At 39.6% G+C, this 24,432-nt stretch overlaps 1 protein-coding gene across 1 annotated transcript; it reads left to right on the top strand.

Moving 5' to 3' along the window:
* Window positions 1–10,823: 10,823 nt before the first annotated feature.
* Window positions 10,824–22,931, top strand: FGB (fibrinogen beta chain). The gene is made up of 9 exons (XM_074950039.1): window positions 10,824–10,934; window positions 11,202–11,222; window positions 12,470–12,673; window positions 14,641–14,824; window positions 15,615–15,842; window positions 16,400–16,513; window positions 19,056–19,178; window positions 19,367–19,652; window positions 22,482–22,931. The coding sequence occupies exons 1-9, from the start codon at window positions 10,860–10,862 to the stop codon at window positions 22,708–22,710; spliced, it is 1,464 nt and encodes a 487-aa protein (XP_074806140.1). The 5' UTR covers window positions 10,824–10,859; the 3' UTR covers window positions 22,711–22,931.
* The last annotated feature ends 1,501 nt before the right edge of the window (window positions 22,932–24,432 follow it).

Consider the following 24,432-nt stretch of genomic DNA (forward strand, 5'->3'; position numbering starts at 1 on the left):
CGATCGAGAACCGGCAGCGCTGAGGGGGCGGGGCGCGCGGCCGCAGAAGGGACGGGGCGGATCGCGCTGCTTGGGGAGCTGCGGGTTCGAGTCCTTCCACTCCCCGCGTGGTGCCCAGAGCGGGGGGTGGAAGGTGTCAGGGTCCGTTTCTGACGCTGCTACGCCTAGAGCGCTGGACACGGCAAGGGGCATTGGGCGCTGCGAATGGATGAAGTGTCTCTAGCCCACAGCAAACTACACACGCAGCGAGGGGGCGTGGGGTAGGGCCCCTGAGTTCAGGTGAGCCTGGCCTGTCAGCGCTATCTGCGCCCCTTGCGGCGGCACTGCGCTCGCCGCACGTGCTGGGGGGCGAGCCCGCTGCGGACTGCGGAGCGAGCCGCTGGCGGCGAGGCCTGTAGATAGGGCGGTAGCGCTTCCAGGAGCGCCCTCTGCCGCCCCGCACCCCAGAGCTCCTGGAACCCGCCGCCGCGGGCCAGCGAACTTCCCCTGCCCGCCGGGCTGGACGGGACTCGTTGGGACGGAGAAACGCCTGCCCCCGCGAAGCTCTAGCCGGTTGAAATGCGCACCCCGAGCCCGTGTTAGAAGATCTTGAGGGGAGCGATGCTCTGCAAACGTGTTGACAGTTTTTACAGATCACTCCAAAACAGGTTGAGAAGCAGCTTTAATATAATGTAGGATCAAAGTCTGACTCTTACGACTCCCGCTCCACTTGCCATGGAGTAAGACCACACACACTTTCTTCTACCCCAGGGTGTGAAACTTTAAAGCGCACACACTTAGAGACTAGCCTGAACCATCAGCCAGATGGTTTAAAACAAAAAAGTGTAATAAACAACTGAAAAAAGCTGTTTAGAAGATACACAGTTAGGCAGCTTTAATTTCACGGATGGCGCAACGTGTTTTAGCCAGGCTACATTGTGTCATTTCCACTCAGTCTTCGGGGATTACTTGATGAATATAGCTAGCCATGTGGTGGCACAGATGCTTTGTATAAACAATTGTTGCATGGAGCTATTAACCATCGGAACATAAAAAGAACAGGAGTACTTGTGGCACCTTAGAGACTAACAAATTTATTTGAGCATAAGCTTTCCTGAGCTACAGCTCACTTCATCGGAACAAAGCAACTGCAGTTACAGATACTGAACAGAAGAGTGCAATAGTTAGCTTTCTACAAGATACATGTATTTCACTGAGCAGCTGTAATAAGGATCAGAATGCTGAAAAGCATGTTGACAATTCCAAAATGAGAAATGTCTCTGGAGTATTGGTTTCTGAGATTAGATTTGATTTTATAAAACTTCATCCAACTTTCTAATCTTATTGTAGAATGCAGAGAAATATTTTAGTAGAGTTTTTCTAATTAATAGGAGTTGTAATATATTAAACTTTATGTATGAAACAAGCCAGAGTGATGTGGACAGGGAGAAGTGTTTTTAATCTCAGGATCACAATAAGCAATTTTGAAAGGAAAACTGCATTGTTATGTGATACTATATTCATTACACCTAGTAACACTAATTTTTTTTTTAAAGGAAGCCTTTATTTGAAACTCATAGAGTATTTGTTTTTCTCCAAAGAATCCATATAAACCACACAAAAAAGAAGTCGGCTATGGTCATACGTGGGGGGAAAAGATTATCTTGTTAATGGTCATGTATTACTATTATTATTTATCCATATAGCACCATAGTCATACAAGTAAATAAAAAGACAAGCCCCCTACCCTGAGGAATTTACAATCTCAGCTGTTTTGCCAAAATCCTCAGGAATTGAAATTCCTGCTATAAGACAGTTCCTCTGCATGGTGGCACTCCAGGGAAAATATGTATCTGGTGACCATGTACGGGCTTTGGAGACCAGAGTGGAGGAGCTAAGGGAGACAGAGAGGTATATAGATGAGACTTTCCGGGAGACAGTAGAACAGTCCCACCCCCAGTCTGACAGCCTCTGTGCTGTTGAGAAGGATGAAAGTCCCAGGAAAGGAGAGCATCTAACTGGAGCAGAGGGAAACCATCCCATAGTTGGGACCCTCTTTCCAGATGATGTTGTGGTATCTTCTCGTACTGAGGATACCCCTCCGGGAGAGGGAACTCCAGCTATTAGAAAGAGACAGGTATTAGTAATGGGCGATTCAATCATTAGAAACATAGATAGTTGGGTTTGCGATGACTGGGAGAACCGCATGGTGACTTGCCTGCCTGGTGCAAAGGTTGCAGTTCTCTTGAGACATCTAGATAGACTTATGTGTAGTGCTGGGGAGGAGCTGGTGGTCATGGTACATGTAGGTACCAATGACATAGGAGAGAGGTCCTGGAGGCCAAATTTAGGCTGCTAGGTAAGAGATTGAAGTCCAGGACCTCCATGGTAGCATTCTCTGAGATGCTCCCAGGTCCACGCGCAGGACCAGTTAGACAGGCAGAACAGCAGAGTCTCAATGCGTGGATGAGATGATGGGGTAGGGAGGAGGGGTTTAGATTTATTAGGAACTTGGGAAACTTTGGGGAAAGGGGGAGCCTATACAGGAAGGATGGGCTCCACCTAAACCAAAATGGAACCAGATTGTTAATGTTAATGGCACTTAACATTAAAAAGATTGTAGAGCAGTTTTTAAACTAAGGGCTTGGGGAAAGCCGGCAGATGCAGAGGAGCACATGTTTCGGACATCCCTTAGGGGAGGATCTATTAATAGAGAATCTCTATGTCTTAGTGAGGATGAGAGAATGGAAAATGATAAAATACAGGCTGGGTCTGATCAGAAACAGTCAAATAAAATAGAGTCCCATTCAATTACATAGTGTAACGGCAGACAGCTGAAAGGAGACAAGTTTTTAAAGTGCTTATATACCAATGCTAGAAGTGTAAATAATAAAATGGGTGAACTAGAGTGTCTCATATTAAATGAGGATATTGATATAATAGGTATCACAGAAACTTGATGGAAAGAGGATAATCAATACCAGGGTACAAAATATATCGGAAGGACAGAACAGGTCATGCCAGTGGGGGAATGGCACTGTATGTGAAAGAAAGCGTAGAATCAAATGAATTAAAAATTGTAAATGAATCAAATTGTACCATAGAATCTCTATGGATTGAAATTCCATGTTCTAATAATAAGAATATAGCGGTAGGGATATATTACCGACCACCTGACCAGGATGGTGATAGTGACTGTGAAATACTCAGGGAGATTAGAGAGGCTATTAAAATAAAAAAATAATAATAATGGGGGATTTCAATTAACCCCCTATTGACTGGGTACATGTCACCTCAGAATGGGATGCAGAAATAAAGTCTCTTGACACCTTAAATGACTGCTTCTTGGAGCAGCTGGTCCTGGAAACCACCAGAGGAGAAGCAATTCTTGATTTAGTCCTAAGTGGAGCACAGGATCTGGTCCAAGAGGTGAATATAGCTGGACTGTTTGGTAATAGTGACCATAATATAATTAAATTTAATATCCCTGTGGCAGGAAAAACACCACAATGGCCCAACACTGTAGCATTTAATTTCAGAAGGGGGAACTACACAAAAATGAGGAGGTTAGTTAAACAGAAATTAAAGGGTACAGTGCCAAAAGTGAAATCTCTGCAAGCTGCATGGAAACTTTTTAAAGACACCATAATAGAGGCTCAACTTAAATGTATACCTTAAATTAAAAAACATAGTAAGAGAACCAAAAAAGAGCCACCGTGGTTAAACAACAAAGTAAAAGAAGCAGTGAGAGGCAAAAAGACATCCTTTAAAAAGTGGAAGTTAAATCCTAGTGAAGAAAATAGAAAGAAGCGTAAACACTGGCAAATGAAATGTAAAAATGCAATTAGGAAGACCAAAAAAGAATTTGAGGAACAGCTAGCCAAAGACTCAAAAAGTAATAGCAAATTTTTTCTTAAGTACATCGGAAACAGGAAGCCTGCTGAACACCCAGTGGGGCCACTGGACGATCAAGGTACTAAAGGAGCATTCAAGGACGATGAGGCCATTGTGGAGAAACTAAATGAATTCTTTGCATCGGTCTTCATGGCTGAGGATGTGAGGGAGATTCCCAACCTGAGTCATTCTTTTTAGGTGACAGATCTGAGGAACTGTCCCAGATTGAGGTATCATTAGAGGAGGTTTTGGAACAAATTGATAAATTAAACAGCAATAAGTCACCAAGACCAGACGGTATTCACCCAAGAGTTCTGAAGGAACTCAAATGTGAAATTGCAGGACTACTAACTGTAGTCTGTAACCTATCATTTAAATCAGCTTCTGTACCAGATGACTGGAGGATAGCTAATGTGACTCCAATTTTTAAAAAGGGTTCCATAGGTGATCCCGGCAATTACAGGCCTGTAAGCCGGACTTCAGTACCGGGCAAACTGGTTGAAACTATAATAAAGAACAATATTGTCAGACATATAGATGACCATAATTTGTTGAGTAAGAGTCAGCATGGTTTTAGTAAAGGAAAATCATGCCTCACCAATCTACAAGCATGTGGACCAACGGGATCCAATGGATATAGTGTACTTAGATTTTCAGAAAGCCTTTGACAATGTCCCTCACCAAAGGCTCTTACGCAAAGTAAGCTGCTATGGGATAAGAGGGAAGGTGCTCTCATGGATTGGATTAGTAACGGGCTAAAAGTTAGGAAACAAAGGGTAGGTATAAATGGTCAGTTTTCAGAATGGAGAAAGGTAAATAGTGGTGTTCCCCAAGGGTCTGTTCTGCTACCAGTCCTATTCAACATATTCATAAATGATCTGGAAAAAGGAATAAACAGTGAGGTAGCAAAGTTTGCAGATGATACAAAATTACTAAATATAGTTAAGACCCAGGCAGGCTGTGAAGAGCTACAAAGGGATCTCTCAAAACTGGGTGACTTGGCAACAAAATGGCAGATGAAATTTAATGTTGACAAGTGCAAAGTAATGCACGTTGGAAAGCATAATCCCAACTATACAAATAAAATGATGGGGTCTAAATTAGCTGTTACCACTCAAGAAAGAAATCTTGGAGTCATTGTGGATAGTTCTCTGAAACATCCATTCAATGTGCAGCAGCAGTCAAAAAAGCAAACAGAATGCTGGGAATAATTAAGAAAGGAATAGATAATAGGACAGAAAATATCATGTTGCCTCTATATAAACCCATGGTACTCCTACATCTTGAATACTGTGTGCAGATGTGGTCGCCCCATCTCAAAAAAGATATATTGGAATTGGAAAAGGTTCAGTAAAGGGCAACAGAAATTATCAGGGATATGGAATGGCTTCTGTATGAGGAGAGATTAATAAGACTGGGACTTTTCAGCTTGGAAAAGAGACGGCTAAGGGGAGATATGATTGAGGTCTATAAAATCATGACTGGTGTGGAGAAAGTAGATAAATAAGTGTTGTTTACTACTTCTCATAATACAAGAACTAGGGATCACCAAATGAAATTCGTAGGCAGCAGGTTTAAAACAAATAAAAGGAAGTATTTCTTCACACAATGCACAGTGAACCTGTGGAACTCCTTGTCAGAGGATGTTGTGAAGGCTAAGACCATAACAGGTTTCAAAAAAGAACTGGATAATTCATGGAGGATAGGTCCATCAATGGCTATTAGCCAGGATGGGCAGGAATGGTGTCCCTAGCCTCCGTTTGCCAGAAGCTGGGAATGAGTGACATGGGATGGATCACATGATGATTACCTGTTCTGTTCATTCCCTCTGGGGCACCTGGCACTAGCCACTGTTGGAAGACAGGATACTGGGCTAGATGGACCTTTGGTCTGACCCAGTAGGGCCATTCTTATGTTCTTTTGACCCACGAAGAAGTACTATGCAAACATTGTGACAAAGGTGCACATTTTCAAAAGGCCAAAGTTTGTCCCTGTAGCTTTAAAAGACCAAAGGCCAAGTTCACATCTCTGGTCATTTCATTTGTTCCAGCAAATTTACATTAAGGATGAATTAGGTCCCAGGTCTTTAAAAAAAAATCAGTTCAGCGGTAATTATTACAGGCCAGTGTCTTGACAATAATATGCAGGAATCTGTTTTATTTTCTGCAAACCAATTACAGCTGGAATTTTGGAAATTCTAACCACAGGAGAAATATTTATTAATCATTATTTAGAACAAGTTATCATTTGCACACATTTTGCAGTGCTGTTTACAAGACTGATGTAAACAGTTAAGAGTGTCTCACACATTTATCTTTATTAAGAACGTGCTTGATCCCAAGGTAAGGTGACAACATTATATTTAGTTTATCATTTACAAGAAACCTTTGAAACAAATATTTGCTAGCAGTAAGAACAACAATTTGAGGGGCTCAGAGATTAGTATCTGCCTACACTATTGTTTTCATAGTCAATATATTCTTACAACACTATTTGTTTAAAAAAGACATTTCTAAATCAGTTGCTAAGCAACAGTGGTCTTTTTTTCAAAATTAATTCTGTAAACACTATGGCTTATCTGTGGCCTAAGAAAGTCCTGTTGCCTCCCACATCTAGTCTTATGTCAAGAACAGATTTATCTTTGATATGCGAGTCACTAATTCAATGCCCTTGACTTGTCTGACTTCATGGGCTGGTTTAAAGGGCATTGTACCATTGATCAGGCAAGCCAACAGAACAACTACTGCAGCTACTGAAGGAAGTATCCATTCATTTTTTAAACTCTAACGGTAAATATCCTTTTTGTGTCATATATGACATAGTGGAAGTAGAGATCCTGATACACCACGGAGTTTACTATTTTGTCATCACAAATACTTGGCATGGCAAACTTACAACAGTACCATCACACCTGTAATTCAGGAGAAGTTTCTATCCTTTGAAGTCATGGAGAATAAGGAGTGGGAGACATGAAAAATAAAGTGTTAACAAACTTTTCCTTGATGGGGGCTCTGAAAAAGTTTATTTTCAGTATTACTAGTAACTATAGTGTGGTCTCCATTGTACTGTGGCGTATGCAATTTGAAACTACAAAATATCATGTACATTGTCAAAAATTGTTAATTTGTTGTGCTTTCCTGGTAAATCCCGAGAAAAACACAACAAATACATCATGATATGCTATATTTTGACAACAGTACAAGAGAAGCCAGACAGGCCAATCGAACATACTAGGGTGGGATAAGTCAAAGACTGAATTTCAACCAGGAAGAGCAATGAAGCCACATGGGGAAATTTTCTGTGGCTCTCACACCAATGCCCCATCCAGGAGAGGGTCAGTAGGGACTGGATCCTGTCCTCACAAGGGACCAAATTCAATGGAGCAGCACCTGCTTTGGCCAGGCCTGTCTTTAGTCCAAGATGTTTAATAATTAACTCCACAATCAGGTTAAACTGTGCTCCCATATTTCCTGTGTCTACAGGAATTTTGATAATGGTACATATACAGAAAAAGAGTCTAAGTTATGCAGCTTTATCTGTTCCCCCCTTTGTTTTTCACTAAAACTCCCACCTAATGAAAATGTGTCTTTACAGGGGAACTTATTTTCATCCCCAAAACTATTTTGGAGTGAATAAAAATATCTGTCACCATAGAATGAAAATGTCCTTTTTATAATGTTCCTTAGTTTTGGTTCTGTTTGTTTTATAAATGTCCATTTTCTGGACAGTTACCTTATTACTACAGGAAAATATACTTCATTTCATTCATAATTTACAAGAAAATGACAGAGGGAAATAGCCAGTGGTATGATAAAACCTTGGCTATATGAGAGTCTTGAATAACTGGGAAGTGTTTTCTAATACCCATTTGACAAATGTGGGACAGTATTTATGAGGATCTAGTTTAATAAAATGCATGCTCACAAATTCCATATATGTGTCTTTTTAGGAAAAAAAATGAGAGTAAACAGTAAATCAATGGAGTAATGAATCTATGGCTGTATTTATATACAGAAATCACAATTGTCAGTTCAACTCCACACACACAATAAAGGGGGATAAAACCCATGATCTTCTGCTCCTAAAAAAGGGCCCTACTATTTGAACTCAAGAAGAACTAGCTGTAGGAAATGGAGAACCTTGTTATAGGGCATCCACTAGCAGGGTATATAACTACACATTTGGGGAGTTCTGACCTTCAGTCAAGTAGAAGGTGACAGGATATACCACGGGTTTTTATGTTATATAGTATACACACTGAAGTGAGGATTTTTTCTGCTTCAGTATGCGTATGAAACTTCCATTAGCCTTTGCAGGAATTATGCACACATATCTAGGCACAAAAAGATAAATACCCACTGTATTTGTTACAAGTCCATATTCAGAATCTAGTAGATAAGGAACTTCTTTTGAATAGTATTCTTTGGGTGAGATTGTCAAAGGCAAGGAGAAGTAGGCACTTGTCTTCCATTTGTGCCTTTGAAAATCTAACCCTTATCATCAACTGAATCTTTATTACCTCAAAATGTGGATCCCCTGTGATTATACAATTCAGCTTCAAGATAAGGATTCCCATAGTTTTCTCTAAAAATATAATAAATTACGTATCCAATAAGTTAAACACATTCTCTTATGTTAATGGCATTTAATGCCTCTTTTGACACGTTGTGATTGTTGCCATTTAATAAGACACTTTAACTATACAATACGTTATTGTAAAATGTCTTTATGCACATTTAATTATTTTATTAATTATCATTAACAAATATAAGATGTTTCTTTTGATTATGTAATTTGCTTTTGCAGTTAAGAAGGGGAAAGAGTAACTTAAATATGTGAAATTTAATTATTATAAATTATTTTTATTTTATGTTATTTTTTTAAATCTAAGTATGACTGAAGTAATGTGAAGTAGTGAATGTTGTTTTGTGCCTGAATCATTAATCTGCCTGTTGAATAGACCTGAGCAATTATTTCACAGTGAAATATTATTTAAATGAATGTAGACTCTTTTCTGTTTGTGAATTTCCTCAACAAGCTTAACTGCTATTCAAATTTCTTCACCATATTCATTATAATTTCTACAAATTATTTCTGATCTGTAGATTGATTGTGAGCAAGTCACTAGGAATATTCAAAATTCTTGTTTTGTTGGCTAATTTTGACTGTTTACTGATTGTGCAAGTACAGCTCTTAAAATCCAGTGTGGATATTCACAATTGTACATTCATAATTATCCTTCTATGATTGTTCTCTTATATTTGCTTAAAATGTGCTGCTGCTGTGAAAATTCCTGCTTATCAAATTGTTTACTGGAATGCTAATGACAGGAGAACAGACAGGGTGCAAACAGCAGAAATGAAGTCAGGTTTTATGGTTAAAATGAATATTTTCAGAACATTTCTTGAGATACACAAACAACATCTTGGAGCAAAAAAGATCTACTAAGGATTCTGTTTTAGCGAGGGTAAATGAGGCCAAAGTTTGTATTTCTGATATAACAGATCCCATTGGGGTAGTGCTAACATCTGTGATGGATTTTCAAATATTTTGCTTAATATTAAACCCTCCCCCATCTCTTCCAATAACACCAATATTAACCAGGACACTTATGAGTCAGCATCTAGTTGGCACTCCACTCTTCCTGTTTATCCCAGGAGTTATGTTGTATATGCTGGGTCTGATTCTGCCAACAATTTTGTGAGCACTAGTCAACTCAAGTGAGTAGCCCCTATGATGCCAATGACTACTTTCTTAAATAAGGGTTTGCAGGTTTGTTCTCTCTATTTTTATTCAGCACTTTTGGTTTGTTTTTCAATTTTGTTTTGTGTTTTTAAAATATGTATAGATTGTAGACTCTGGGCTAGATTATGAGAGAGCTATAGATTATGAGCTTCCTTTTAGGCATCTTAATGGCTTTTCAAAAGGGCTCAACATTCAGTGAATCCTGCTGACAACAGTTGGGTACTGAGCAGTTTTCAAAATCTAGCCACATTACTTAGGTGAGTAAAAGGAAGCTGAGCTCTTCTGAAAATCTGGCTCCAGTTGTGGGTGCTGAGCATTTCTGGAAATCAGACTTTTTTTTAAATTTTTAAGATATTAGATAAGAATCAACTTATATCAATTAAATTATATTAATTATATATCTATAGGCTCCAAACTAACAACACACTTAAGAATGTGCTGAATGTTTAAGTTCATGAGTAGTCCCATTGAAATTGAAATGCTATAGTGCTTTGCTGGATAAGGGCTATATTTTGTAAGCTGTTTGGGGCAGAGCTACCTTTATTATATATGTGTGTGGTTCCTAGCCCACTGGGACTCTAACCCCTGATCAGGACCTTTAAGTGCTGCAGTAAGAATGATAGTTATCCTGTAAGCATCATGTACTTGCCTCAATAGCCTTCCTGAGGTTTGATACTCATAGAAATGTATGTTGAAGTATACACTTTTCAAACACCCCGTGACTGTACAACATAGCTTAGCATTGTGTATTATATGATTTTGGTACATATTTAATGAAATATTTCAAAAAGTCTAAGGCTTCCAAGAGAGAAAATAAGGAACTTGCTCTTTTGTGACATTTGACATTATTTTCCTCACCTCAGTTGGCTGGATGTGCACCTTTTCAGGTGTTTCGAAAGGTTAATGATTTTTAGGAAAATATTAAATTCACGTAATTTGAAGAAGAGGTGATTTTCAGGATTTATATATTTAAACTATGCCATCAGACATGTGGGGTATGTGTAACATGTAGATAAGGTCTCCATGTAGATGTTGCTCAACTGGGGAATTTGTTCAGGCACATAGTGAACAAAGAGATTAAATATTAACAGAGGAACGATAACTCTTCTTTCTGGTTAGACCTATCATTAGGAAGCCAGGAGACTTCAGACTCTCTGGTATATATATGAACACAAAGTGCCTTTCACTGTCAGTACTTTCAGCAGGGGAAGGTTACCAAGCTGTTTAAGCAAGCCAGCATCATGAAACTGTTATTGCTGTGTCTGCTCTGTGTTTCCATAAGTAAATCCACGGTGTCTACAGATTATGATGATGAGGTTGTAGTAGTGATGACAATAATTAATAATAACAATAGTAACGCTTAATCTTACTTAGTTGTATGTATGACTTTATGCGCTTTTTAATTTAGTTAAATTACAAAAATAAAATGTTAAATTATCTCAAGAACATATTCATCCTCAACTTAAGGTGTTCAAGGAAAATTGTAATAATTTTTTTCTCATATGAGTAACAGCAAACTGTAGGGTTTTTTCCCCCTGTTTTCTGATGTATTTTCCTTCTCTTCCCTCTCGCTCTCTTTGTAGGAAAGTGACCACCGTTTCAAGGTAAGATTGGATTTAATTACATGTTCAGACATATTCAAGTAAGGATGTTTATTTAGCAATTTTAACATTTATTTAAGAGCATGAGAAACAAACTCTGCGTAAGTAAAAGAGTAGCAAAATGTGTGTTAAATAATGCCTTGAAGTCAATATGAGTATTTCCATTGGTTCAGTAGGTTTTGAATCGGGCTCTAAATGAGCAACAAAAGGAAGGAACTGATTCCCAGTTCATATTGCACTGGAGTTTGAAAGAGAGAGGTAACATTCTGCAACAGAATTAAAAAACAACAACAAACAAACAAAAAAACCCACCAAGGCCAGTCTAAAATTAAGGCATAAAAATGTTTATAGCTGATATATTAATTTTGCTTAAGGAAAGAAATTTAAGAAAAGTCAATATTTGATTTAAATTTGGATTTTTTAAAAAATCTTGTACAAATCCCTAAACAAATGAATACCAGGTTCAAAAATGATAAATTATTTCATATGTGGCATAATTGGGTCTATAAATTGAATATGTTTCTGATATACTATTTTACCAAATAACTTTGCAGCCATTTTCTAACGTACACACTGCTTATTTCTGATGTTTCTAAGAGTTTGATCTTGCAGCCATTGCACACATGGGTCTTACTTGTGAGAGTAGTCTCATTGACCTCACTGGGCTACTCACAGTGAGGGTGTGAAGGATCAGATCCAAAATCCTGAATTTTTTGGTCTAGCCTATTTCCCTTATTCAGTAGATTGTTATCCATATAAATGCCTAATTCTTTTTTGAATCCTACTAATAACTTGAAGCTCTATGTCCAGTGGCTATGAGTTGTGCAAAACAATCTATTTCTTTTTATCAGATTTAAGTTTCTTGCTATTTATTTTTTCTGAACCTTTTCTATTTTTGCTATTTCTGTTTTGAGATGGGGGGCTAGTGCTACAAGGGGGTTACAATATTTTCAGTATTAGTTTCAATTTCCTCTTTTAACTTTCCTAACAATTTGTTCGGTTTTTTAATGCCAAAGTACATTGAACAGATGTTTTCATTCAGCTACTCACAATGATACTCAGGTGTTTTTCCTGGATGGAATTAGTGTATTTCTTGTGATTAAAATGTGAGAGATAGAGGGCAAAATGACACCTAAAATATGCCAATAAATTGATTTATGTTATTTTTATATTTTATACAGTTGATGTACCTGCTTTTAAAATAATGCTCCTAATTATAAAGGGTTTTTTCTCCTTCTGGCTTTGTGTAGGCTAATGGCGAAAGAGTGGATGCTCGAGGTCACAGACCAGTAGATAGAAGACGGGAGTCAGCTCCAACTCTCAGACCAGCTCCTCCTCCCATTAGTAAAGGTGGATATCAGGCTCGTCCAACAAAACCACCCACTCGGGCCCAGAAGAAAGAAAAAGCCGTTTATCCTGATGCTGGAGGCTGCAGGCATGCATCAGATGAGCTAGTAGGTGTAATTGCAGTGGAGACAGATGCACTTAATAGTAATAGTATCCCTGCTTTCAGAAATGTACTAAACCTCACAAAGGAACATTCTGCAGCTCAGCCCGAATCTTGTGCTTGGAATGTTCAGTAGCATTCAGGTGGTTACGGTGAATTCGATGCACTTCCCTTTCTAGTGTTTTGATGATACCCCTCCAGAAACATTACAGTCATCACTTTTTTTTCAGAGCTCATCTTTTTAAACTGTTGTGCCCTTTAATATTTTTCTCTTTCTTTAACAGCTGTGAAGAACAGACAGTTTTCTTAATCAATCAAACACCAAGAAGTGACCATTGTAGTTCACTGACAGCCCAACTCTGCTCTCTCTTGCTTATGTTGAGTAGTACCTGATTGAGCAAGTAGTCTTGTTGATTTCATAGGATTACTTGTTGAGTCAGATCCTACTTATGATGAGCAGGGAGGCGGAACTGAGCCCTGAATGATGAATGTAAATAATTATGAGCTAGATTGTGGCCCCCCCCACCCCCCATCACTTACATGGCTGTGCATTGGGAGGGAAGAAATAAGGAGCCTCTCTTCTCACTCTTCATGGCCTGCAAAAGGGCTGGCTAGAAGTGCAAGACCTGTGGTTGAGGAGGCATAGGGACTGCAACTGAGATGCTGCCCTCCACTTGGGGAGCCACTCACTGGAGAGGTGCAGTGGAGTAGGCGGAGCCAACGGTTCACTCCCCCCTCCCCCACTGATTCATTACCCTAGAAATGAAAGGAACGAAGACAGAAATATGTATCTTTATCTTTAGGCATTCCTAATTGAAAGAAAGATATAGCACAGCTCTGCTTTAACATATTAATACATTATCCAGGGTATCTTCACTATCAAACATTTTTGCATCTATCCTGTGCTGCATGGCTCTGTCCAGCTGTCCAGTATTAAAAGGAGTCCCCCACATTTTAAATTCTTCAAACATTCATTACATTCACCTGTCAGTCTTTATCCCAAGCTCCTGCAGGTGGGTAATGTATGCAAAAACAAGTAGTATGTCTAGTAGTATGCTAACTTCCCTATACTGAACCAGTAGTCCATCACATTACCTCAGTTTTGGTCTCCAGTAAAAAGCATACGTTGTGACCATACTGCTAGGCATCTTAGTATCTGAGAACTTATTACTTCTAACAAGAGATGACTCAAACAAGTTTGTTAAAGTTCAGTTAATCAGAAACACAGGATTATTTTGGAGGCCTTTAGTGGGTTGGGTACTTTCGGTCTCATACTGCTTCGAAATTTGGTGCTTTTGTATTTTCTTCATCCATTTTGGTACATTTTCATCCTTAAGAGGAATAGTGACTGATGCTATAATAACATTTTCATCCTTAAGAGAGATAGTGACTGATGCTAGTGCCAGCTTCCTGCGGAGATAATTTTTTAAATCTTTTTGTGTATGGCTGTTTCACATGAAAGATACTCATAGCTTATGTACCAGAATAAAGTTAATACTTAATTCTGTGATTATGGGGGGAATATCTCTCAATATTTTTGGGTACCTGATAGGGCTGTGGTGCTTGATGAGTCATAATTTTGTAGCTGCAGATGGTTAAACTATGAACAGTTGATAGTCCAGAAAAATTAGCCAAAAGCATGTGGTGGATCACAGATATTAGGGGGTTCCCTCCTCCCAGAACTTTAATGAGTTATCAGAAGGGATCCCCAACTGGAGCTTGAGCCTGTTTTCTCCATTTAAGATGGCAGTTTTTTTCCAATAAATTGAATGTCTGAAGTATTTTGAGACCATATTGAGACAACTAAATAAATGGCTTAGAGTTGCTAGATGCTCAGCACGTTTGAAAATCTGGTTACTTGTTTAGGTGCCTAAATATGAGATTGGGAACCTAACTTTAGGCAACCAGTTTTATAAATCTTGGCCCTAATCTACAGCACTTGTAACTGACTCTTTCCCCTTTCCACTTTTTTAGGGAGTGTTGTGTCCAACCGGGTGTGAGCTGCAAACTGCAATGGTAAAACAGGAAAAAAGTGTGAAATCCGACATTCGGGACCTAAAGAACAAAGTAGAGAAACAGTCCGAAACCTCTTCAACATTCTATGAGTATATGAATACACTAGAAGATAAATTGGCAAGAAGACAGAAACAAATAAAAGGTACATTATTGTTATGCATCATTGCAGTAAATCAGTATTACAGACAAATTTGCATTGCTACAAGTACTAAATATATAGGGCTTATTAAAAAAGGTTACGGATAGAAGCATCAGTCTAAGTAGCTAGGGTGTCACAAGTCCATAAAACTATATCTAAAAAATCCTACCTGAGGGGCCAAGGACCTGATCCTGCTTTTGTTGAAGTCAAAAGTAAAACTTGCATTGGTCCCCTAGGCCTGTGTCTACCCAGCAATGAAACATCTGCAGTTGGCCCAGGTCAGCTGACTCGGGATCGCAGAGCTCGGGCTGCGGCACTGTAAAATTGCTGGGCTCCAGCCTGAGCCTGAACGTCTACCCAGCTATTTTTAGTCCCGCAGCCTTAGCCCTGTGAACCCAAGTCAGCTGATCAAGGCCAGCCACAGTCGTGCTGCAGGTCTTTTATTCCAGTGTAGACATGCCCTAGATGTCCCCAGCTCCTGGACAGCCATAATAAACTTCTGCGAGGGTGTTTACTACAGGTCCTCCGCAGGATATAATCACAGCAAGAAATTTGTCCATTTATATTGAGCCATAATACAAAGTATGTCCTTGTTACAGGAGCTAAAGCTCTTTGCACACTGTGAAATCAGGGAAGAGAGGGAAAGGACACACAGAGCACTCTTTTCATTTCTACAACAGAAGTAAAATCTCAAATAATACTCACTGGATCATGGTTTATAATTTGGATTAGAATATGCTAGTTGGAAGACATGTTGAAAATTGTGACAATTGTTATACATTCTCTTTTCTAGACAATGAAAATGTAGTTTCTGAGTACAACACAGAGCTAGAGCAGCACTATACGTACGTCAGAGAGAATATGGACAACAACATCCCATCTAGCCTCCGAGTCCTCCGTTCCATTGTGGATACCTTACACAAAAAGATACAAAAACTGGAAAATGCTATAGCATCCCAAATGGACAATTGCCGCTCTTCATGCATTATTTCCTGTACTATCCCAGTGGTGTCAGGGAAAGGTAACTCATTTAGGGGTATAGAAATCTCTCCCTTATATCATTGTACAACTGGACAGATGCATTATGGGCACAAGTTCACATTCCTCTGAAGCATATGACACCAGTCACTACTTCTGCCCAGAGTTGATTGACCACTGACCTGATCCAGTATGGAAAATCATATATATATTACCTGTCTTATTTATCTATTGTGCTTGGGATTTTCAAAGGCACCTAAGTGATTTAGGAGCAGAAGTCCCACTAACTTTCAAAAAGGCATTGTGCGTCAGTGGGACCTATGCTCCTAAGTCACTAAGGAGTTTTTGAAAATCTCATCTTATAAGGGATAGTGGGACAATACAGGTATATTATTCTTTCTTTCGTGATTCCCTTCTATGTCATTTTAATTTATAATTTAAATCAAAGTGAAATCGAGCAGAAGTAGATGTTTGTAAGATATTCCTGTATAATTAGCATATAGAAAGCTATTCTGTTAATTATTGTCTTTATGCAGAGGATTGTTCTACTAGAATTTCATAGTTCGCTCAGAAACATAAACTGTTGATTTATGATTGCAGAATGTGAAGACATTATCAGAAAAGGAGGTGATTCATCTGAAATGTACCTCATTCAGCCTGATGCTTTCTTCAGACCATACAAGGTTTACTGTGATATGACCACAGCAAACGGAGGTAAGTGTGAGATAAACTGTGGTGCTGTGACAGGGATAACTGTAAATATTCACAAAACTGAATTTGCACTGGTCCTGTATTTCTTTGCATTTGTGCTCATCTGAGATTATAACTTTTGGCACTAATTATTAGTTAATCTAAAGCAATTGTTCTCATGCTATGGCTTGTGAACCATTGCAGAATGTCACCTACAGAAAGTTTTGAGAACTGCGTGCTGAGGGATCTGAGTGCTGGAGTGGAAGGTGGCCCATACATAGTAGGATCTTTCTCTAATAAAGTTGAGAAAGAATTATTGGATAGTCACTGACTGGGCTTGGTAGATGAAATTTTGACTCATTGTATATCTTACTGGGGCTAGATTGAAGTGCCATATCACAGCTGTGCTCGGGAGCAAGAAGGGAGTGTGACTGCCCCCACCTCCACATCCTCCAGGTTGGCTGTGTTAGGGCTTCCTGGAGCTTGGGTCCAGGCCTTGTGCAGAATGCAAGGACTGAGCCTCAGATGCTCCCAATTTGGAGCAAATGGAAGGGAATGAGCAGATAGGGGAGCTTTGGCTCCTTCCCCACCCTGCCCCGTTCACTGTCCAGAGGAGTTGGCTGGGTGCACGGAGGGGAGTAACTTGCATGCTTTCAAGGCCTGCAATGTATTAAAACCTCCAGTGATGGAGATTCCACAATCTCACTGGGTAATTTGTTCCTAACTGTAAGGGTAGTTGAGCACTGGAACAAATTACCTAAAGAGATTGTGCAATCTCTGGCACTGGAGGTTAAGAATAGGTTAGACAAATACCTGTCGGGGATGGTCGAGACCAGTGATACTCAGAGTGAGGCTCATAAGCCGCAAGTAGCTCTTTAATGTGTCTCCTATGGCTTTTTGCAGCACATGATATGAAAACACTGTGTGATTTAATTATTAACCAATCTAAGTTATTAACCAATCAGGATGCTTTTACTATGTTATTAACCAATTGTGGTTGATAAAATAATAATATGTGGTCAGCCATTTTGCTGTGAGAATAACATAGATATAAACTGAATATTTCCCCTGTCATAGTGTTTAAATATGAACATACAGTACTATAGTGAATGAAACAATGAATTCACATACAGTGGTTCTTTTAGGTAATGATGATCACTAATTTGGCTCCTGAACCACTGAGGTCTGAGTATTACTGGTCTAGAGAATACTTAGTCCTACCTCAGTGCAGGGGACTGGACTAGATGATCTATTGAGATCCATTCTAGTTCCACATTCCTATGATTCTGTGATTCTACTTCTTCCCTCTATGCCCCAAGCAAGAGGGGAAAATGGGAAGAACTGTGCCTCTAAGACTTTCTCTGCCTCCCAGTGCTCCTCCTGGGGCAGCACAGCTCCCTGTCACCCGTAACTCACAACTAAGTAAATATCTAGCGAAGTATGAAAACGTTACAAGCATTCTTTGCTTCTGACATGGAGATAGGCATTCAGGGCAGCACAGTAGTTTAACTGTTTATAGATTATTTCAGAGAGTGCACACTCCAAAGATTGCACTCTTGCTTCATTAGTGCTGTGATCACATCTGTAATAAGGGACCAAACATGTCCCTTTGGTCTGTCTCTTCCAGCCTTACTCACAGTATATGGTACTACTCAAAGAACTAGGCCCTTACATGCTGGGATCCTGCCACCTTGCAGGGTCCTAGAGCCCGAGCTCCAGCCCGAGCCCAGAAGTCTACACAGCAATGAAACAGTCCCATGAGCCCGAGCTCTGCAATCCTGAGTCTGCTGTCACGTGCCAGCTATAGGTTTTTCTTTGCTGTATAGACATATCCGAAGGGTCCAGTCCTGCTCCAGTTTAAGTCAATGGCACAGCTCCCTTTAGTAGGGTTGACTGTCTCCTGAGAACTCCCTTGTGGTCAGAGGTCACTCTGCAGTGCCCTGCCTCTGTTTTCCCCTATTTAGGACTCCTTACACAGACTCCATACGCTTTTTCTGTGATCAGAATACCCATTCTTTGCGTCTGGGTTTACTCACAGAATATAAACTAAAAATAAAACATACAGTCCCATATCAAAGTCCAACAGACAAACAGTTCTCTTCCTACTCCCAGGCCTTTCTGCCTAGGGAGGCCTTTCTGTTTCCTGCTTGCTCGGGTCTCTCCCAGGCCTCCTTTCCTGGAGAGCTTTGCAGCCCCTTTCTTTTTGTCCCCCTGCTTGCCCAGGATCTCTCTTGCCTTAACTGCCTATTCCCAGCCCTTCCTAGCTGGAGTCTTAGTCCCAAATCCCAGGACTCTGCTGGAACCTGCTGCACTCCTAGCAGTCTCTGCTCTCCCTGAGTGAGCACCCATCCATCCACCCCCGTCACTGCAGCTTTCAGCTGCTCTTTCCAGGGTAATCACCTGATATCTCTTGAGTTGTGCCTCTTTCAGTAATCGGGGTTGGCTAGTCCCAGGCCCTCCAGCTCCTCTTACACACCCCCTGACACAAACAGAAGCCGGATTACATGCTAACACTATTTGTTCTCTTGTTAATTGCATTTTAATTCACATATTGTTGCCCCTGCAGGTTGGACTGTGATTCAGAACCGCCAAGATGGCAGCGTTGGCTTTGGGAGAACATGGGATGCATATAAAAAAGGATTTGGAAATATTGCAAAAAGTGGAGGGAAAAAATACTGTGATACTCCAGGTAAAATTCTGAATACAAACCTTAAAGCGCTTCTTTTATTAACACTTTTTTCTCAGGTTTCTTAAAACTGTCCACACTTGATTCAAAGGATGTTCATTAACTGTAGCAGATTTATGGGAAAATAGTAAAGTTGCCTTAAAACATATTCTAAAAGTGGTTTCACTGAGTTTCCTTTTATTGGTTGTCAGGTGAATATTGGCTTGGAAATGACAAAATCAGCCAGCTTACTAAAATGGGACCAACTGAAGTTTTAATTGAAATGGAGGACTGGAATGGTGAAAAGGTTTCAGCTCTTTATGGAGGATTCACCATACAAAATGAGGCAAACAAGTATCAGATATCAGTTAGTAACTATAGAGGCACGGCTGGCAATGCTCTTATGGATGGAGCTTCACAACTGTATGGCGAGAATAGAACAATGACAGTTCACAATGGCATGTTCTTCAGCACTTTTGACAGAGACAATGATGGATGGTATGTACTTGCATTAGCAATTTTTTTAAATATCAAGATAAAGCTATCAAATTGGAGATCTTACTGCTTTGTATGCATCTGGATATGGATTGTTCCACAGTCTTTTAGAATAGGCTAATATGTGCTAATTCTGCAAAATTTCACAATCTCTTAGGATAAATTTACTATCTGCTGGTCACCAGCCAAAAGCATGCACTGCACCACTGAAGTATCCAAGAGCAGAATCTGACCAAATGAAACGATAATTTAGACTAGAGCTGTACCAGAATCAAATACAAAGCACCTGCAGGCACACTGGAGTAGTGGGTTGAAGTTGTTCTAAGAATCACATCAGTGTCCACAGGCTGGCACCTTTGGACGGTGTATTATCATTCACAGTAACTCATGAGGTTATGGCCCCAATCTTACTGTCACTGAAGCCAAGGAAAATTTTGACACTGAAGTCAGTGGGAGCAGGATCATTGGGCCTCATTCAGCGTGAGCCAAAAAGGAAGGAGATCCACTGCTGAAATTAGCAAAATATCCTGTTCTAAAGGATAAATTCTACCTAATCAAGAAAATAAAGAATTTCAATTGTTAGTGATAAAGTGCATAATTTAGAATCTCTTTGGCACTATATCGCTAAAATGCCTTCTAACCCTTTTACATAGTCATTTACTCTATTATAATATTTACTAATAGAGGAATTGCTTGTGTTGGCAAATCCATATGGTACGTCTTGTTCGGTACCATTAAATTACAATGATATTTGCATTAGAAACAACATATGCATAATATAACATACTATAGGATCTTTGTGTGCCAGTTTTCTTAGTTTTTAATTAAATTCAATCAGTGAATCCTTATTATTGTGCATGGCCTTATGCAGTGAGTACCAGTGGCAGCTGTACAATATTTGATGTGGTAGTTCTCTTTTCTACCACTATCTTTTTCAGCCGTAGACATGCAGAAAAATTGTGCATTGGAGTGATCTATCATAAGCACGTTTTCACTTTGTTATTTTTAAAATGTGTGCCATTTTTTATGCTTATCAGAATGAGGAATCAAATATAGTGCAAATTTTCCTGTGCGTTTCTACCAATGCACCTCCAGCATCCCTGTTATATAAATCTTTGACTTCTCTGAAGCAGATTTTTCTAATTCTCTGGTAGCCTTATGGGGTGAACAAACATACAGTAGAGACTAGAATAAGGTTGCCAGAATAATTCCTTCCAAAGTTGCATTTGAACCCAGGTATCCAGAAATGAAAGTCTAGTGCATGAACCCACTCTGACACCTTGTTTCTGTCCAGCCTCTTATTGAAACCAGGCCCCATATAAGTTTTAGTTAGGAATGTAATTAAGTCTATCCTGTGACCATTTACAGAACTGATAGGTATTAGCTGATAAACTAAAGTGATCTTTCAAAAAAGATGCAGTATAATTGTATACAATTTGTTTCCAAATTCTTTGGGATAATTTCTTAAAACAGGAGATTGCCTAATGGGGTGGTCTCTTGTTCAAGATTCATTGTAGATGGATGTTTCTTCTGAGCCTAGTCTTTTCATTATCAATTCTTTGGCTGTTGGGGCTCAGACCATATGCTATTATGCATAACACATACCTAGATGAAGTGTCTAGAACGCACTCTAGATGATCAATCATCTGTGGAAAGTTCAGAGATAACTTTTACTACATCTTGAGGATCAGAAAACACAGATTCATACACACACTCATGTAAACAGAAATAAGAATATAAGATATAAGAATGGCCCTACTGGGTCAGACCAAAGGTCCATCTAGCCCAGTATCTTGTCTTCTGACAGTGGCCAATGCCAGGTGCCCCAGAGGGAATGAACAGAACAGGTAATCATCAAGTGATCCATCCCCTGTTGCTCATTCCCAGCTTCTGGCAAACAGAGGCTAGGGACACCATCCCTGCTCATCCTGGCTAATAGCCACTGATGGGCCTATCCTCCATGAATTTATCTAGTTCTTTTTTGATCCCTGTTATGGTCTTCGCCTTCACAACATCCTCTGGCAAGGAGTTCCACAGGTTCACTGTGCATTGTGTGAAGAAGTACTTCCTTTTATTTGTTTTAAACCAGCTGCCTATTAATTTCATTTAGTGACCCCTAGTTGTTGTGTTATGAGAAGTAGTAAACAACACTTCCTTATCTACTTTCTCCACACCAGTCATGATTTTATAGACCTCAGTCATATCTCCCCTTAGCCGTCTCTTTTCCAAGCTGAAAAGTCCCAGTCTTATTAATCTCTCCTCATATAGAAGCCATTCCATGCCCCTAATCATTTTTGTTGTCCTTTTCTGAAACTTTTCCAATTCCAATATATCTTTTTTGAGATGGGGCAACCACATCTGCACACAGTATTCAAGATGTAGGAGTACCATGGGTTTATATAGAGGCAACATGATATTTTCTGTCCTATTATCTATCCCTTTCTTAATTATTCCCAGCATTCTGTTTGCTTTTTTGACTGCTGCTGCACATTGAGTGGATGTTTCAGAAAACTATCCACAATGACTCCAAGATTTCTTTCTTGTGTGATAACAGCTAATTTAGACCCCCATCATTTTATATGTATAGTTGGGATTATGTTTTCCAATGTGCTTTGCATTTATCAACATTAAATTTCATCTGCCATTTTGTTGCCCAGTGACCCAGTTTTGAGAGATCCCTTTGTAGCTCTTCGCAGCCTGCCTGGGTCTTAACTATCTTTAGTAATTTTGTATTTTGTAAAATTTTGTATTCTGTAAAAATGTATTGATTAGCTACAGTGCCACTATTAACTATTTGTTTCCCTCCTCTCACCCCCCCCCCACACCTTGTAGGGTTCATGCAGATCCAAGAAAACAGTGTTCTAAAGAAGATGGTGGTGGTTGGTGGTACAATCGATGCCATTCAGCCAATCCCAATGGCAGATACTATTGGGGAGGGCAGTACACATGGGATATGGCAAAACACGGCACAGATGATGGAGTTGTATGGATGAACTGGAAAGGGTCATGGTATTCATTGAAGAAGATGAGTATGAAGATTAGACCATTCTTTCCACAATAATCATCATTAAAATGAACGTCATATGTTTTCATGTCCATATCGAAGTTAACTTCTTTTAGTGCATGACATTTGATTTTGCCTTTACGTAAGAGAATCAAAAATACCAAAGTTTATATGTCTGACTATATTGTGACTTGAATTGGAGAAGTCATGCTGAATATAACCCTATGTCTGACCCATTAAAAAAAACTTGCAAGTGTCTTTTGTACCATTTGTACTTGATCCCAAGATGGAAGTAACTGAAAATATCAATTCCTTTTGCTTATAAAACAATTCAAAATCAGATATGAGGAGAGAGAGAATTATTTAGCTTCACTGAAAATGTTTAAAGTAACTAAAATCTTAAACCAAAAGTGTCTTATAAATTATACTTATTTATATGTTACCAGTGAATAAGCAAATGTGTTCAAATAGGTGGCAGAAGATATATTAATGTTCATTAAATATTTTCTACTACTGCAGAAGAATGTATTCTTATTCAGAAAAATGCACAAAGTAGCACAAAACAAAGTTATTTCCTTGACCAACACAGGCTATAGGGATCTAGTGACATTTCACTCTGCACCCCTCTCTTCCTTTCAGGACCAGTCCCAGAAGCAAACCTCCCTCCTGCAGCCCTCTCTCAGCCCTCTATAAGTATCACCTGACCCCTTCCCAGCTGGGTCTGATAATTGGACAGAGCTGCCTGGCCTCAGGCCCCTGGCCCATAGAGGGGCAGACTGCTCTGTTACAGCCTCCACAGGGAGGCAGAAACCCTCTTTCTATGGCCACAGGTTCCTGTCCACACTTGATCATGGAGGGGACCGTAGTCCTTCAGCAAAACCTCCACTGATGTTAAGCAAAGAAGGTTAGTCTGACGAGAACTGAGTGAGGACTACATGTGTGCATGATTACCCCTTTGTCAGTACCTAAAGATATTGTTACAATACATGCTAAACCATGTGATTAGAAGCAGGGAAACACTCTCAGTTATCAGTCGCACAAAGAAAACTTATGCACAGTAAATATTTGTCGGTTAGCTTTAAATTTAAAGGTACACATTTCCAGGATAAGCACAATGCATCCTTGTTACTCACAGGATGTAATTGTTCTTCCATTCAGATAAGCTTTTGATTAAATAAAATTCTTATCGGTATGTCGTTGTATAAAAAATAGCACATTTGTATATGAACCCTAGCTACACACTACAGGAAAGAAACATATGAAGAAAAAAATGTATCGTTAAACCTAGTATGCTATTATGGACCATTCACACTGAGTATTCTGTTACTAATCCTATTAAAGTCAATGGGATTCCTCTCACAGCAATGTACTCCTGAATATGAGTAAAAGTGGCAGAATCAGACCCTAACAGACTGTAGAGGCTTTCAATCAAATGCTTTCTACACCCTGAATAAGGTTGTTTGGGGAACCTTGCTTTGGTGAGTTACAGCAATGTATCTTATTTTAAAACTGTCATATTTATGGTGAGCTAGTGACCAGATGTACCCGTTACTTTGGGGTATGCTCATTTATTAGGGTTACTCTTCGGGGGGGGAGTTCTGTAATTCTATTAATGTACTGCTTATGTCACTTGTGTGTTCATATGGAGCTCTACTCCTTCCTTCTGCAAGTCCCCTCCCAATGGAGCTATCCTGCAGGACCTAGGTTCCCCAGGACTGGATTCCTCTAGCCCTAGAACTAGATGAACACGTACACACAGACACACACACACACACACAC

This window comes from Natator depressus, chromosome 4 (assembly GCF_965152275.1).
Source record: "Natator depressus isolate rNatDep1 chromosome 4, rNatDep2.hap1, whole genome shotgun sequence".
Taxonomy (NCBI): Eukaryota; Metazoa; Chordata; order Testudines; family Cheloniidae; genus Natator; species Natator depressus.